This window comes from Ochotona princeps, chromosome 10, assembly GCF_030435755.1.
Source record: "Ochotona princeps isolate mOchPri1 chromosome 10, mOchPri1.hap1, whole genome shotgun sequence".
Taxonomy (NCBI): Eukaryota; Metazoa; Chordata; class Mammalia; order Lagomorpha; family Ochotonidae; genus Ochotona; species Ochotona princeps.
In genome coordinates this window covers 27,614,369-27,631,996 of record NC_080841.1, presented here as the reverse complement: position 1 = coordinate 27,631,996, position 17,628 = coordinate 27,614,369, and the positions used below count along the sequence as shown (strand labels likewise).

General features: G+C 44.3%; 1 protein-coding gene across 2 annotated transcripts in view; it reads left to right on the top strand.

The window, feature by feature from the left end:
* SLC30A10 (solute carrier family 30 member 10) overlaps positions 1 to 17,628 on the top strand; it is a 33,956-nt gene that overhangs the window by 9,356 nt on the left and 6,972 nt on the right. Inside the window, exons 1-2 of one of the 2 annotated variants that reach the window (XM_004578911.4) lie at positions 11,331 to 12,019; positions 12,720 to 12,797. In XM_004578911.4, coding sequence (XP_004578968.2) covers positions 11,380 to 12,019; positions 12,720 to 12,797 — 718 coding nt within the window. In that variant the 5' untranslated portion in view covers positions 11,331 to 11,379. Of the gene's footprint in view, positions 1 to 11,330; positions 12,020 to 12,719; positions 12,798 to 17,628 lie in introns of those variants that run through there. The other variant, XM_036495258.2, reaches the window with a different exon arrangement.

Here is a 17,628-nt window from a genome sequence, read left to right as displayed (position 1 = left end):
AACAGTGCCTGGCTCTCCCCTACAAGAGCATTTACACTTGACAGCTCTTGCCGTGGCTTTCCTGGAAGCTCACTATCCAAGTGTCACTCTGACCCCTAGATATTCATCATTATCCTTCTCAAAGTTCCTGATCACTCAGCATTCTTTGTTATGCTCCTATGTTTGGAAGCAATGGGAAGACAACCTATAGATGAGAGTTGAATATGAAATTTCAACTTAATTACAGATATCAAAGGATATGGCTTAGATGTGTGGTAGCAAACAGCTTCCAACTGACTCACCTACCTAGTCCCAGATAGGACAGAGCCCACAGACCTCTGTGGGATGGCAGATCTGACAAAGAAATCCCAGGAAAGGTTAGCAAAGCATGTTCCTCTCTTTCTTCCAAGTTTACTCAAAAGTGATCTTGTTGCTGGGAAGTCAGGAGAATGTCAAGAGTGACGTACGTAAGGAGGTGGCCTCATGCAAGATACTTCTTGGGTAGTAGAGTGCTCATAATGAATAAAACTGTGAACTGATTAGTTCTGATGAGAGCCATGTAATTTACCTGTCAGGGTGACCTGTTTATCTCAGTGGGGAGGAGTATATTTGGTGAAGAAGTTCAAAGGCAGCAAGAGCTAATCTGCAGTTACCAGATACTATGTCTTACGTCACGCCCCTATCCCTTCCCATACGCATAGCACACTTGAATACACGTGCCCCACCCAAAGAGGCGTAATAAACAACAAAGGTCCAACAGGGAACTACACAGAGCTACTGTAAAGAAAGTGTTTAAAAAATGGAATCTGCAAAAAGGCAGCTGAAAAAACTACATGGGAGAATCAAAATTATCAGGAAACAGAATACTTTTTCAGATTAAACAATTAATACAAACAATTCAGATGGGGAAAGAGACCAAAGATAACAAAACATTACAGAAATGAAACTCACACTGGGGAGTAGTGAGACATAGAATATGTAGTATTGAAAACAATCAGTGGGGCCCGGCACAATAGCGTAGTGGTTAAAGTCCTCACCTTGAATGCGCCAGGATCCCATATGGGCGCCAGTTCTAATCCCAGCAGCCCGGCTTCCCATCCAGCTCCCTGCTTGTGGCCTGGGAAAGCAGTCGAGGACGACCCAAAGCCTTGGGGCCCTGCACCCGCGTGGGAGACCCGAACGAGCCCCTGGCTCCTGGCTTCAGATTGGCTCAGCTACAGCCGTTTCGGCTCACTTGGGGAGTGAACCATTGGACAGAGGATCTTCCTCTCTGTCTCTCCTCCTCTCTGTATATCTGCCCTTCCAATAAAAAAAAAAAATCCTTTTAAAAAAAGAAAAAGAAAACAATCAATGATATGGAAGGGAGGCTCATGAAATCGTCCAGGACATTTAAAGCAAAAAGGAAGAAAGAACAGCAAACAGTGGACTTGGAACAAATCCATTCTAGCTGTTTACTAGGGTAGAAGGTAGACTGTGTGCCAGCAAAAATAAAGATTTCATAGAAGAACTTTTATGAACAAAATAAATATAAAAGTCCACACAGCAGAAGGGAAAACTGACATCAAATAATTAAAATAGGTATTCTGTACAAGTCTCTGTCTCAAGGATAAGGAAAGAATTCCAAAAGTAAATAGAAAAAAATATCCCATGGTATTTCTATTTACAGCTTTATGGTCCACACTAAGTCACATGGCTGCAACAAGTGCCAGAAAAGAAGGAAATTGTAATATTCAGTTGAGCAACAAAATAATGAAGGGGGTGCTCAGTAATATACTAAACTAAAAACCAATGTTCAGTGGCTAAAAGAAAAGGGAAAACAGATATGGGACAGGTTACAATAGGGTAGAGTTTTGGCTTTTGTGGAAGCAATAGTGAAGGGTTTTAAACAGGGGAGTTTCATAATCAGACACACATTTAACTTTAATCTTTTAAGGTTTATTTATTTGAAAAGCAGATGGCAGAGGTTTGGAAGAGAGAGAAGAGAGCGTTCTCTCATCCACTGTCTCACTCCCCACATGGCCCTAACAGCTGGGGTCAGGTCAGGTTGAGGTCACAGGTCAGCATCTCCATGTAGATCTCCCACAAGTACATGGCTGTCATCCTCTTCCCTCCCAGGTACCTTGGCAGGAAGCTGGACTGGAAGCAGAGGAGTCAGGACTCCAATCAGCATTCACAGATGGAATGAGGCCATCCCAAATGATGGCTTAACCCTTTGTACAGCCATCTGTGCTCAGACATGCATGTTTAAATATTTATTTATTTATTGAAAGACACACTGAAGCAGAGAGAGGAGAGACAGAGGAGAGTGATCCTCCATCCATTCATTGGTTCACTCCCCAGTGGTCTGGGTTGGTCTGAAGCCAGAAGCCTGGAGCTTCCTCTCAGTCTTCACATGGGTGCAGGGGCCCAAGGACCTGAACCATCTTTCACTGCTTTTCCAGGTACATCAGCAGGGAACTTGATCAGAACTAGTGTAGATGAATGCTTGAACCAGCGTTCACATGAGATGCGCACACTGCAGAGGCTTCATTCACTAAACCATGGTGCTGGCTCCAGACATGCCTCTAAAAAGTGATGGCTCTGGGGCCAGCTCTGTGACACAGTAAGTTAAGCTGCTGCCTGCAGCACTGGCATCCCATATGGGTATGTTAGTTTGAGTCCCAGGTACCCCATTTTTTAAAAGGACTTATTTTATTTTTTTATTAGAAAGCTGGATATACAGAGAGGTGGAAAGACAGAGAGGAAGATCTTCCATCTGATGAATCAATCCCTAAGTGGCTGCAATGGCTGGAGTTGAGCCAATCTGAAGCCAGGAGCCAGGAGCATCTTATGGGTCTCCCACATAGGTGCAGGATCCCAAGGCTTTGGGCCATCCTCAACTGCTTTCCCAGGTCACAAGCAGGGAGCTGGATGGGAAGCTGGGCTGCTGGGATTAGAACTGGCGCCCATATGGGATCCTAGCATGTTCAAGGCAAGGACTTTAGCCACTAGACTACTGTATCAGGCCCCCAAGTACCCCACTTCCGATCTAGCTCCTTGCTAATGAGTCTGGAAAAGCAGCAGAAGGTGGCCCAAGTCCTTATATGCCTGGCACCAACATGGAAGAGCTGGAAACAGCTCCCAACTCCTCCCTCCTGGTTTTGGTCTGAACCAGCCCTAATCATTGTGGCCACTTTGGGAGTGAATCATTGAATAGAAGATCTTTCTAACTGTTCTCTCTCTGTAACTCTTTCAAATCAGTAAGTCAATCTTTGTTTTTTAGATTTGTTTTATTTTTATTGCAAAGGCAGGTTTACAGAGAGAAGGAGAGACAGAGAGAAAGATCTTCCATTCACTGGTTCATTCCCCAAATGACTGCAACAGCCAGAGCTGAGCTGATCCAAAGCCAGGAGCCAAGAGCTTCCTCTGGGCTTCCCACATGAGTTCAAGAACTCGTGGCTTTGGTCCATCTTCTTCTGCTTTCCCAGGCCACAAGCAGGGAGCTGGACAGAAAGTGGAGCAGCTGGGACACAAACCAGCAACCATATGCGATGCTGGTGCTTGCAAGGGGAGAATTAACTAATGAGTCATTGTGCTGAGCTCAACAAATCAATTGTTTTTAAAGCTTGTTTTTTAAGTGTGTCACTCTAAAAAAAAATTAAAAAGAATAACTGATTGTTTTGGTTGCTGGGGGAAGAATGCAGTGGGTGAAAGTCTGGGAGGAGAGTCCATAACTAGCAAGGGAGAGGGCAGATACTGTTGAGGCAGGGAGATAAATGAAGGCAAATGCTGAACAGGGATACATTTCAGAAGCACAGTGAACTGTATCTGTTGGCAATTTGAGTTGAGGGATGAGGGACAGGCACGAATTAAGGGTGATCCTTGGCTTTCAGCCTGATCAAATGGGTTGATGCTGGTGTTAGCAACTCTGAAAGATGAGTGGAGGTGTTTGTAATACTTGTTAGATGTCCAGGGGGAGATGGAGAGTAGGCCTGATGGTGCTGTTTAACAAAGTCCACCGCAGAGACATACATGGCTCACTTCTAAAAGCACATAGGAATGCATATCACAGAAAAAATATACATGGATTTTACATTTATTTTTGCACTAAACTAAACTCATCGTTTAATTCTACTTGACCATGAATTTTTGAAGTTTGCTAGTATACTTGGAGTCCATCTGAAATATAGCTTTAGAGCAACAGGACTAGGTGAGATCACCCAAAGCAAGACACAGAGAGTGACATTTAAAGATCTAGAAGAGGAGAGAGAACTACCAATGAGACACAAGGAAAAGCAGGAGGACACAGTGTTCAACAGTGTAAAGAAAAGAGTGTTTCAAGAAGGAAAGCAAGCTCTTCAGTAAAATATCTTGTTGAGAATTCCAGTGAGATAAGCACAGAAAACCAACGTCTTTGGACGTGGGAAAGCCATGGTCATCACTGACAGAATCTTTTCAATGGTGTAATGAAGCAGAGGGAGAATGGGAAAATAATGAAATGACTTTTTAAAGAGTTTATTTTCTCTCCACATGGAGAGTAAAGAAATATAACAAAAATAATTCTTCTATCACTGATAAGGAATGAAAGTAAATAACGGTCAGTCTGAATCTGTAATATTTTAAAGGTTAAATTTATATTTTTTCTGAGTCTTGAATGTAGAGGAGAAAGCCATTCTTTGCATTTCCATAAGACTTGTTTTCTAACCTTCTTTTGATTAGAAATGTCTAGTTGTGACACAAACCCAACTTGCACTTGCTTAGGCAAAAGGGGAAATTTTGTCAGCTCACACTATTGAGATGAACCAGAGACTTGAATTCTACTTGAGATTTCCTTTCACTGATGCTTATTTCTGTCTGTTCCCGTCTTAGAAACAGATTATAGAAAGTTGGTCAGAAGGTCACACAGTCACATATTCATAGCTTAGTGACCAGACAGGAAACCGAACCTCTTTCTGTACCAGATCTTGACAATTTCAGGGGAAGAATTCTGGCTCAGGTTGGACCAAGTGCCTGTTTCTTGAACTGAAACTGAAATCCTCATTGTGGCTAGAAGATGAGTAACTATAATAGGTTCACCATAGGTGACATGCCTATCACTAGAGACACGATGTCTTCCCAGGAGCAAGCCTAGAGCGGGTTCCAGGCCATCTCAAACCCTAGCTGATATATTTCAGCCACTGTTGGTTACAAACACAGTGTTCAATTTCTAGGTCTCATGTAGACTGTTGTAAGAACTTGTCCAAGGTCATAGGGTACCTGCAAGTGAAGAGCAGGGCTTGAGTTTAGTTCTACTATCTGACTCCAGAGCTCAAATTATTAACTGCTATGCTTGTCTGCCCTCCACAGTTTCCCAAAATGAGTGTACAATTCAAAACCCTCTAGGGGCTGGGATTTTCTCAACAAGCAGGTTGTGGCCATATGATGTTACTGGAGGGCTTGTGTTCTCATCACTTCCAGGCACAGCACTAGAAGCCGACATATTTTTTGGTCACAAGAACAGACTTTAGGCAGGGAAACTTGGAAACTGTTGGGTACAGACCTATATTCACGTTAGTGCTACTTTTTTTTAATATCAGTGCTATAATTTCTGTTGTCCACAACCTGTTTCAGATGGTACTGATCACTTTATTAAAGATTTATTGACTTCACTTGAAAATCAGAGTTACAGATAGAGGAAGAGGGGTGGAGTAGGGAGGGAGGGAGGGAGGGAGGGAGGGAGAGAGAGAGAGAAAGAGAGAGAAAGAGAGAGAGAGAAAATATTCCATCCACTGGTTCACTCCCCCAATAGCAATGGCCATAGCTAGACCTGTCTGAAGCTGGGAGTCAAGAGCTTCTTCCGAGTCTCCTAAGTGGGTGCTGGGGCCCAAGGCCTTGGACCACTGTCAACTGCTTTCCTATTAGCATAGGGCTGTATTACAAGTGGAGCAGCTGGGACTAGAACTGGTGCCCATATGGAATGTCAACTCTGCAGGTTGAAGGATTATACCATTATGTTGGTTCCACTAGCTACCTTTTAGCTTCTTTTTATCTCATAATTCTAGCATTACAAAAAGAATGTGAAGTCAAGAATCTCTTACATTCAATGTGATATGTGCAAGGGGAAAAGTTCATGAAAAATATGTATTGTGAACAAACTATGCAGGGATTTATAGGTTTTTTTTTTGCACCATTTAATTCCATTTTTCAATGAACTTTTTGAAATTTCCTTAAATTCTGAAAAATGTTAAGGACAAATACATTTAGGGCAGAAAAAGTACCTCTGCACCCAAATTGCGAGAAATATACACACAGCACTGCATAAATTCACCAGGGAAGAACTCACTTGACTCACAAGTTTCCTCAGCTACCTGAGGAAGGGACTTCCTCTCTTGGAGCCATCTCATTGTTTTGGGGCTGCATGTTCAGAGCTGGTAACTAGGGAGAAACCTCCAGTTTCTGATGACGAATGTAACATCTGAAAGCTTGCTGTTGGGAATAAAAGTCCCCTTCTCCTGCCTATGAAAGTGATGCTGTGGGCAAGATGTCATTAGAACCCAAAATGGACACAAGCCAGTGCTCTCTCACTGACTAGAAAACACAATCTTCTGTTAATTTCTGGGTACACAAAAACTTTTTTGTGTATAGGACTTTTTTTTAGTATGATATCTCAGAATCTATGAATTGTAGCGTATCAAGTCTGACACCAATAAAAATGAATTTTAAAAATCCCTTGGTTAAAGGATTACATCCCAACTGCCAAGGAGACCACGGGGAATTGGAGTGCCTTTGGAGGCCAAGAACTCTGAGGTCATCCACCCCCATTTGGATCTACCACATGGGATGGAAGAAGTCCAAATCCTGCCTTGCAGGATCCAAGATCATTGGAACGACAACCAGGAATCCTGAGCAGTCAGCAGAAACAGAAAAACAGTAAAACTTCCTTTGGGACTAGGGAGAAGAGCTTTCTCTGGTCCCTGCCTGGTTCCGACTTTGGGTCCCTACCCTCTCTTGCAATGACCATCAGGATCGCTCCAGAAACCCCTCAAAACAAACAAACAAAAAAATCTAGAATAGATAGAGAACAACAAGGAAAGCTTATAATCAAACAGGAAACAGTCAGCGGGGATGCACTTATACCTCACTGGGTGGGACACAAAGATTAGTTACTCCTCACTAGGGTATTGAAGATTTCTCTGCACACCCCTCCTAAAACTGTTCTGCACCTAAACTGTTGACATATGTCTTGTTAGAGTTATAGAGTTGGACTACCTGAAAAACAGCCAGGTTCAGCAAAATCATGCTTCAACGCTATAAACTGCTAAATACTAAAATAAAAACAGACATGAGACAGCTGAATAGTAATCTATAGCCATTTTAAGGTGTATAGAATCCGGTTGTGTATAAACTAAAATTGAAATGTCAATGAAGAAGTCACAGGATAAGGTTCAGAGCTTGCATTCTTTTTTTCCTCTTTTAACATATTGGTTACTCAATACTATGTCAATTAATTCCATAACATTATAAATTGCTACCGATGTTATGTTGGGGCTTTTAATTGATCGGGATGATACTCTGCCGGCTCTACCTTCAGACCAGAGATGGTCTCCCCAACAAGCCATTGAACTTATCTGGACAATAAGATGCTGGACTTTATGCTTGGTAGATGCTTGCAATGAAAGAATCTTAACTGAATTTGAACTGCGGTAATGCAACAAGGTGGAGGAATCCACCTTGGGGGGGGGTGGAGAGGGGTGGGGGAAATCCCAGTGCCTATAAAACTGTGTCACATAATGCAATGTAACCAATTTTTAAAAATCCCTTGGTTAGAATAAAAGTGTTTAATCTGATCAATTAGCTCCCTGCTGATGTGCCTGAGGAAGCAGCAGAGGATGGCCCAAGTGCTTGGGGTCCTACCACTAACATGGTGGCCTGGACAGAGCTCCTGGCTCCTGGCTCCCACCTGGTTTAGACCTAGCTGTTGCAGTCATTTGGGGAATGAACCAACAGATGGAACATCATTCTCTCACACTATTGCTCTGCTTTTCAAAGATTAAATCTTGAAAACAACAACAAAAAAGCACATTCATTTAAAAAAAAGATTGACCTACTCTAATGTGGGGGCAAAGAATATAAGATGAAGGGTTGGATGCCTAGATCAGATGGCATATCTGTTACTCACTGATCGCGCAACCTTGGGCAGGTGACTAAACATCTGAGTTTCAGGTTCTCCACCCATAAAATTATACTTCTTTTTATGGGTTTATTGAAAGGTTGAAATGAGATATTGCCTGTAAAGCACTCAACATAAGGTTGGGACAAGTAAGAGCTCAATCAACCAAAGCTAGGGAAACATCAATTTTGTAAAGTCTGTCAACCAACTCAGAGCATACCTGTATCTATGTCAGTTGGGTTTTGGCAGCATTTTGCTGCCACCATCAGGCAACACTGATCTTTTCTTAAACTCAAGGGACCTCGAACTCTTGTAGCTTCATCCTGTGCTTCCTCAGCCTCTGGCTTTCTAGTTTCATAGAGCATGCTCCTGAGACTTTGGCACAGTTCTTATTACCTGCTACTGGTTAGGACAAGGACATCAGATATCTGTGATACACACCTGCCAGTTTCACACTTGTTTCTTTCAGTTGTGAATGACAAACACACAATTTTTTTTTTTTTTTTTTTTTTTATTGTTAATTATTTTGCATTATGTGACAGTTTCATAGGCTCTGGGAATCCCCCCCTCCCTCCCCCTCCCCTCCCCCCGGTGGATTCCTCCACCTTGATGCAGTATTACAGTTCAAATTCAATCAAGATTCTTTCATTGCAAACATATACCAAGCATAGAGTCCAGCTACTTATTGTCCAGATTGGTTGAACAGTTTCTTGGGGAGACCTTTTCTGGTCTGAAGTTTGAGCTGGCAGAATATCATCACAGTCAATTAAGAGTCCCAATATAACATCAACAGCAATTTGCAATGTTATGGAATTGACATGGTTTTGAGTAACCAGTGTATTAAAAAGAAAAAAAAAAAAAAAAAAAAAAAGGAAAACAAGTCCTAGCCACAACCTATGATTAGCTCATTGACATTTCAATTTAGTTCATATACAGGACCGGCTGCTCTATACCTTAAAATGGCCATAAGGCACCATTCAGCTGTTTCGTGTCCATTTCATCTTAGTATTTAGCCAGTTGTTGTGTTGAAGTAAAATTTTGCTGATCTTGGCAGATTTTAGGATAAACCAGACTGGCTTGTAACTCTAACAAGATATATGTCAACATTTTAGGTGCAGAACATTTTTTTTTTTTTTTTGGGGGGGGGGTGTGCAGGAAAATCCTCAGCACCATGGTGAGGAGTAAAACTAATCTTTGTGACCCACCCAGCGAGGCATGAGCCAATCCATGCCAGCTGACAAACACACAATTAAGAAGGAATTGAATAACCCTACTGGGTGAATTATTAGGCCTCCCTCTCTTACGTTGATTGCTTTGTTTGTCACATGTGGAATGTTTCAGAGGTCCCACATTTGAAGACAGCACAACCCAGACACTGGGAAGGCAACAGTGTCCATTTGCATCTCCTTAGTGTGTGTTCTACACTCTTCACCAGTGATTCTACTCACAAGTGTTGTAGTGCTAACAGTGATGCTAATGGTGGTAACAGTAGCCAATGCTTATTGGGAACTTCATTGTGCCAGGCACTGTTGTAAGTGCTTTCACATCTTAACTCATTTACTCCTCACTATATTATTATTATTATTATTATTATTATTATTACCATTCCCATTTTAGACCCAGGTGATTAAGCAGAGTGTCCAACTCCACAGTTTCTCTCTTCTTCCTTCTTCTACAAGAGTGGCCCTTTTTACATTAATTTTTAGAGACTACTTGGAATGATCAACTTCTGCAAGTCCTCAGGGTAGGGGTATTTTCCTCGGGGATGAAAAAGGGACGTTTCATAGGCGTCCCCAGTGTGGAGGCTCATCTGGCGGAAGGCAAGCTCCTTAGGTCACAAGGGCTTTAGCACAACTGTTATGAGTCCCCAAGGGTTGTTAGAAGGCAGGTTATGTTTGATAAGGATCAGACAGTGGTTAGGGCTAGAAACCAGAGTATTCTGCTAATGGGTTCTGTGGCTTATTTTAAGTAAAATGCTTTATTCATTTTCAAGCCAAGAACAGATGTGTGTGTGTGTGTGTGTGTGTGTGTGTGTGTGTGTGTATTAGCAATGGCTTTGAAACTTCAGGGATTAGGGATGGAGGAAGGACACTAGAGATGACCGAATTTATCAGTTTAACCCTTTGTAAAATGAGTACAGAGGTAGACAAAACCCACAAGGCTCCCCCAACAGCATCCTGAACTGATCTACAGCCAACAACACTCCTCAGGGTCTGCTCATTAGCATCTCCCATTGTCCTGGAGCCAGTTCCCTTCTGGATAACTTTTCCTTGGAACAAAGCCTGCGTCAACAGGAGAGTCTTTACTCAGAACAGATCTTTACAGAGAGGTCAGGCGATTGGACCATGATTGTAAGGGCATGCTGTCAGGGACACAGCGGCTGACAGCAGAATATGCTGACGCCAAACACGTACACAGAAGGGGCCAGCCTGGCTGCTCTGGTAGCCAAAGAACTTGTGTCTACTGCAGCACAGCCCGGCCTTTGAGTGCGGAGCAGCAGCCCACACTCCCCAAAGTATGGTCTCCGGATTCCTGAAGTTGGCCTGCCAGGTTCACCAGCTCAGGGAGGTACAGACTGGAAGCGGAGCAGAAATGACACGTGGCCTAGAGGGGGCAATGGAAACAGCCCATCCTGAGGCCTGGGAGGAAGCGGGAACTATGAAAACGCCATTGCCACGAGTGGCAGTGGAAGGTGAGCACACAGTGTGGGATGAGCTCATGTTTAACGAGGTGTGAAGTAGGGCGCACCCACAGGGGCAGGGTAGGTCCGCTGAACCTTTGACATGGTGCACCAGGTTAACACGAGGTGTGAACTACAACCAGCGTGAAGCTGTCCACGTCCGCCACAGCGAACACACCCACAGAGTGCTGGTCACTGAGCGAGTGTCACCTAGGAAATGTTCCGTGCTCAGGGCTGGGCGCAAGCGGGTCCGCGAGCACTAACATCCTGATTCGCTCCATGGCTTCCCAGGTTCGGTCCCCGACCTAAGGACATTGGCCCTTGGCCATCTGCCATGTCGGGCCTGGGCCGTAGAGGTGGTGCCAGGGCGCCTCAGATACTGCCGCGCCGTCGGCCACTCCCTTAGACTCTGGGCTCGCCGAGGCTGGGGGCGCTATGCCTCGCCTCATAAAGAGCGCAGGGCAGCGCGGGCGCGGCAGCCAGGAAGGCGGTGCCAGGCTTCTCGCAGCCCGCACCGCGCCGCGCCCCCACCTGTTGCTGCGGCCCCGGCCCCGGCTTGCGGGGGTCCCGCTAGCCGCCGGCCGCCGTCACCATGGGCCGCTACTCCGGCAAGACATGTCGGCTCATCTTCATGCTCGTGCTCACCGTGGGCTTCTTCGTGGCTGAGCTGGTGTCGGGCTACCTGGGTAACTCCATCGCGCTGCTGTCCGACTCCTTCAACATGCTCTCCGACCTCATTTCGCTGTGCGTGGGCCTGGGCTCCGGCTACATCGCCCGGCGCCAGCGCCGCGGCCTCGGCGCCACGTACGGATACGCGCGCGCCGAGGTGGTGGGCGCGCTGAGCAACGCCGTCTTTCTCACGGCGCTCTGCTTCACCATCTTCGTGGAGGCCGTGTTGCGTCTGGCCCGGCCCGAGCGCATCGATGACCCGGAGCTGGTCCTCATTGTCGGCGCCCTGGGACTAGCGGTCAACGTGGTGGGGCTGCTCATCTTCCAGGACTGCGCCTCCTGGTTCGCCTGCTGCGTCCGGGGCCGCCGCCGCCGCTCTAAGCCGGGGCCGCCGCCGCCCGACGGGGTCCCTCGCGACGCTTTAGAGGGTTCCGGGGGCGCTGAGCGCCTGCCACACCCGGCGACCCCGACAGCTCCCAGCTTGGACTCGACTCTGACTCTCCGGGGGGCCTCGGTCGACAGGAAGCAGGAGAAGGGGGCGACCGTGTTCTCAAACGTAGCAGGTGCCTTTCGGTTGCATCCTTTGGGCCGCCGTCCCCTTCCCGCTTCCCTCCTCTCACAGTCTGGTCCTTTCTCCTCATTCCACACCCTTCCCCTCCCCCAACCCCCGTGCTCTGGATGTTTTTTTTTTTTTTTTTTTTTAATCTATTCCTTTTGCAATCTGCTCTCGTTTTCTCTGGCCAACTGAACGTAATTTCTTTACGATTTCCCTTTTATTTACTTGTTTGTTCTTATTGGGGCCGCAGCTTCTCTGGCCTCTCGACCCTTTCTCCCTTTCTCTGTGGCATTGATTTTCTTGGAGCGCAGCCTCACTGTTGGGCAACAGAGAACTCCCCCAGCCTCCCTGCCCCCCCACTCATTAGTTGCTGTCTGGACTTTGTTTCTCTCCCTTCCCCCTTCCCCATCCTCTGTGCCCTGGGGTGTTATGGATTCTGAGGGTAGGGGTGGGATCCTATGTACCCTTTTGTTGTTCTCATTCAAAAATAAGTATGAATGAAGTTCAAAGGTGGGTCCCAAGGCTGTTGCAAGGCCAGGTTGTGCTGTTTGGGGAGTGTGTGTGTACACACACACACACACACTCACAGGGGTAAGGTCATCCATGAACTGGGAGGAATTTAAAATAACCGAAATTCATATTGAATCCATTGATTCTTTTTATTTGTAGAATTTATACACAACACAAGGTTTCTTCTTTGAATGCAGGTGATTCCCTGAATACCCAGAATGAACCTGAAGAGGTTGTGGAAAAGGAAAAGAAGTCCGAAGCCCTGAATATCAGAGGTAGGATTCGCTTCCGGCCAGCTAGAATTGCTGTCTGTGGCACCTGTGCCCTGCTGTTGTCCTTCTTTCTGTTTGACACCGCAGAAGGCAGTGGTAGGTTTGAAAGCAGGCCAGTTACCCGCACAGACTATGACCTTAGTCTCTTGCCCAATCCCCACATCGATCCAGGAGAAACTAATTGGTAATGATTTATCTTTGCTCCACATAGACTAAAGCTGCTGGCTGGTGCCAGAGCACCACGTATCAGTGCCAGGTTACTACTTTACTTGATTTGGTCCACGCAGTTTTATAAGTGTTCAGTGCAGCCTGTTTTAGTTTGTAAAGAGTAGAGTTGTCTATAAAGAGTAGGTGGGCTGCTGCCCAAAGTTTTGTCCCTGGTGCTGATGGCTGAGTCACCTCTGCCTCCCTAAACTCCTGCCCAAAAGCTGCCTGGGTGCAGGTGCTGTGGAGCTGAGACCCCTCCTTCCAGGCCACAGCTGAAACATGGGGAAGGTACCTAACTGCATTTTTTCTCATTATGTACTCAAGGTTAGCACTGCTGGGCTAAGATCAGCCCAGAATCCACCATCTTTTCCTATTGCTTGGGTATATATAGACTGTGCTTCAGAGGGGTTGCAAAATGATTAATAACTCTTTCCTCCCTTCCCCAAGATGTACTTATTTTTTATTTGAAAGGCAGATTTAAAGAAAGTCAGAAGCCTGGCACTTCTTTCTAGTTTTCTATGTCTAGTTTTCCAAGGTCTTGAGCCATTCTCTGCTGCTTTCCCACACTAGCAGGGAACTGTATAGGAAGTAGAGTAGCTCATACTAGAATCTATATGGGATGCCTGGGCTGCAGGAGGAAAATTAGCGTGCTACACACAGCACTTGTCCCTAAACAGCCTTTTATCTTCATATGTTCTGGGGGAAGCTGGTAATGGGGCATAGATGGAAGTAATAAAAAAGACATAATAATCTAGGAGACACTTGTATTTTTCGGAGTCTCACATCTGTCTTATAGAGTGATTTCCAGAACAGCCCTCTCTGGACAGCTGAGAAAATAACAGCAGCAACACCACAGATTTTAAAATGCTTCAGCGATGGGAGGGGTGGTGAAGCTAGTAGAATGTATTCTTCTAGAAGGCTTACTGGGTGTATCTTCTTGTAAAGGGACTCTAGAATGAAAAACCATCATCTTTTAATTTTTTCTTTTTTTTCTTTTTTTAAATTTTTCTTTTTTAAGGTTCAGTTTAAAATGTTTACATGAATAGTTGAAAATTTTGTAGAAACTGGAATTAAAGGATAAATTATCTTTGTACCGAAATTTTGAAATCCACACATTATAGGAGTTTTTGGAAAGCTCATGAAAAATACATACTATGAGTACATATCATTTCAATGGTTTTTTTTTTTTTTTGAGGTAAAGTAAACTTTTAATTCCATCTTTTCCCTACAAGTGCAGTGGCTGGAAGGTTGGAATTTGGTTTGGAGCTGCCTGGATTTGGGTCCTGGATCTACCACATAAGAGCTACATGGCTTTGGGCAAGTTGTTGAAATGCTCTCAGCCTCCAATTTCCTTATTTTTAAAAATTAGGACAGTGATAGTACATACTTCATGATATTGCTGTGAGGTAAAATTTATAAAGTGCTTACCCAGGCTCATTTCCTTATAGGAAATGTAGGTGATGTTTTTTATTGAGTGCCTTGTTTGTGCCAGACACAATTTATGAATGAGTGTCAGCTAGTAGTGTGTGGACTTGTTGAGTGTAACCCATGCTGCTTTAGTAACTGCTAGCTCAGTTGGTTCCTGCTGTGCCTGTGCCTAGGAGGACCCTCTGGGTTTCAGGTTCAGGCCTGGAAGGCCGGTTTCACCTTAGGTGCTGTGTTCCCATCATGGAGCCAAGGCTCTGGGAAAGACCACAGAAAGGTAGAGCTGGACACACCCAAAGACACCTGAGCTCCAACGCTTTGCTTTTGCAGACGAAAAAACAGGCTCCAGAGAACTCAGTGGCTGCTGTCAGTCACCCCAGGCTGAGAACAGGCATGGTTTGCCTCCTGTGTATACATTGACCCCCGAATGGTCACATTTCTAACACAGTGTAACAACTGCTGTAGAAAGCAGATTCCTTAGTCTGCAGGGGAAATAGCTCATGGGAATTCTTGTGAACAAACACCACTTCTTGATTTTCATTACTGTTTCTCTTATTTTAATGGGAATAAAAAAAGTTGTAAAAAACACACTCTGTGGTCTAATGTAAAGTACAGTGAAAGCACAATCTTTTAAAAATGCCCATCAGTGTGTTTTGTTGTGGTCACTGATTTAATGGACTCAACCATTAACATATGAAAAAGTTTAGAGAATGTTAGGAAGACAATGAGTCCCTTTAATTTTAGTATAGACATAAATAGACAAATAATAATCCTGACCTAACTTGAGAATAAGTCTCCTTTGATGAAAAAAAATTTTTTAAATTTAGAAAGATCTTATTATTTTAAATAACCACATATGTATGCCAGGTTATTTATTCAACAAATTCAGTAGCATCGATGATTTTTTCAAGTTCTGAGATATTTATATCAAATTTCAACTCATGTCAAATGACCAGATCATCTTATAGTTCAATTTTCTTTGTTTGGCTTTATGGCCTGATTTTTGTCTAGACTCAGTGAGAGCCAAGTGCATAGCTGCCTTGTGAGCACAGTGACTAGTCAGGCGACTAGGTTGTCTACTGAGTGGTGATCTTTGTTTCTCAGATTATGTGCTGATTTATCTTTCTGAGTCACGGATGTGGTCACCTAAGAGTCTTCAGAAACCTTGACTACATCTGGAATCAGGTTTCAACACTGTTGGCATTCAAGGGCCTGATACTCTGCTGGAGTATCATTTCTTTCTAGACATTTCTGCCCTTCTCCTCACCTGCTTTACCTTCCCCACCAGCTGTTGATCATTTCCTAACCCACATCCCTATTAATGCACAGGAAGAGTGGGGTTGGGTTTGGAAGCACTTATTTAAATGTTTATCTAGTTAGTTGAGAGGCAGAGAAACAGAAAGACTGGCAGAAACACACAGAACGCTCCAGTCTGCTGGTTTACTCTCCAGATGTCTGCAAGGGATGGGATTAGGCCAAGTGGAAGCCAGGAGTTGGAAACTCAATCCAGGTTTCCCATATGGGCAACACGAATCCAACTACTTGGGCCATCACCTGTTGCTTCCCAGTGCGTGCATGAGTGGGAAGCTAGAATCAGGAGCAGCACCAGGACTGAAAGCCAACACTTTGATATGAGATGCGGGCATATCAAGTGGTATCTAAACTGCTATGCTAAACACCTGTGGTGATAAAGAGTCCACAATCAGGCAGATCTGGTGAGAATTTTACCTCTGCCTTTTATTAACTGGATATTGATCTTGGGCAGTTAACTTCACCTGTTTGAGTTGCAGTTTCCTCACTTATATATCGTGGAGATATTAATGTCAACATCACTGTGTTGTAGTGAGGATTGAAAGGGTGCTTGGAGCAGCATGGAAGACCCACACTACCTGTAGGTGCCCATTAGTGTCACATCACCTCTGGGTCAGTCTTTAGAGGATTTTCCAGACTTTGTTCCACATATTCTTAGGAACCAGCTGCTGAGGAAGATGAGGCAGATTGTGCTATAAATCTGATTTCACAGATGGCAATCTCGCTGCTCAGAGAAGTTCACTTCCACAAGGTTAATGGCTCATAGAGACAGTGCCAAGTTCTGAGAATCTAACTGCAGTGCACCAATCCCCTGTGCTTGACAAGGGGGACTTCCATCTGGAGTCCTCTCTGTTGGAGCTCCTCCAGTCACTGCTGGTTGAAATCAGTCTCCTCTCCAGAGTCCTTCCCAAATTGCCCATCTCTCAGGAAGCCTTCCCTGAAATTACTCATCACAGACGACTCCCTTTCTCCTCCAGAAGGTTCTTGATATATTCATTTCGGAATCCTGCTGGTGACCCATGCTCCACAGGGGTTATGATCTTGCCTTCTTCATCTTTGCAAAGGAGACAAGAAAACACATTGCATTGCTACATCTCAAGAATTTAAGGGCTAGTTTGTGTGATTAGGACGCAGGATAATATATGTCCATCCCTTAGTAGAGAGCCTTGCTTTGATACCCAATTCCAATTTCCTGCTCATCTAGACCCTGGGAAGCAACTGTGATGGCTCGTGAAACATTTCTGACACCCAAATGAGAGACCTGGGTTGAGTTTTTAGCTTCTGGATTCAGCCCTGATCATTGCAAACCTTTGGGTGTTAGAGCCAGTACCTAAGAATTCTGTCTCTGTCTGGCTATCTATACTCTCTCCCTCTCCTTTTCCTCTTTCTCTCCCTCCCTCTCTGTCTCTATTTTAAAGAAACTTGGTGGACTGATGCTTTCAATGGTGTTTCAAACTAAATGTCATGATAGTTTTACTAAAATCAGTTTGGTACAGTTTGATCAGTAGTTATAAAATTTAGTTGAATGAAATAGAACAGTAAATAGTAATAATTCATATAGAAGGGTAGGTTTTGTTTTCTTGTGAATTTTTTTTCAGTTGTATTCTGGGATGCAAAGCTAAATTCTTGATATGAATTGTGGGAAAAGCAACTTTGAAAGGTACTGCTTTTAGGCTTCAGGGTAAATAGGAGTATTTTTCATAAAGAAAACCTGAAATTGGAATTTAGGGTTTCTATGTTGGCAGGATACATAGTGCTTCTCTAGGAAGACTTTGCAGAGTTTCAGTGCTACTCTTAACACATTACAGCTGTGTGATCTTGGACATGCTAGGCATTCGGTGCCTCTGTTTTCTCATTTGTGAAATGGACAAAGTACTTCAGAAAGTCCTTA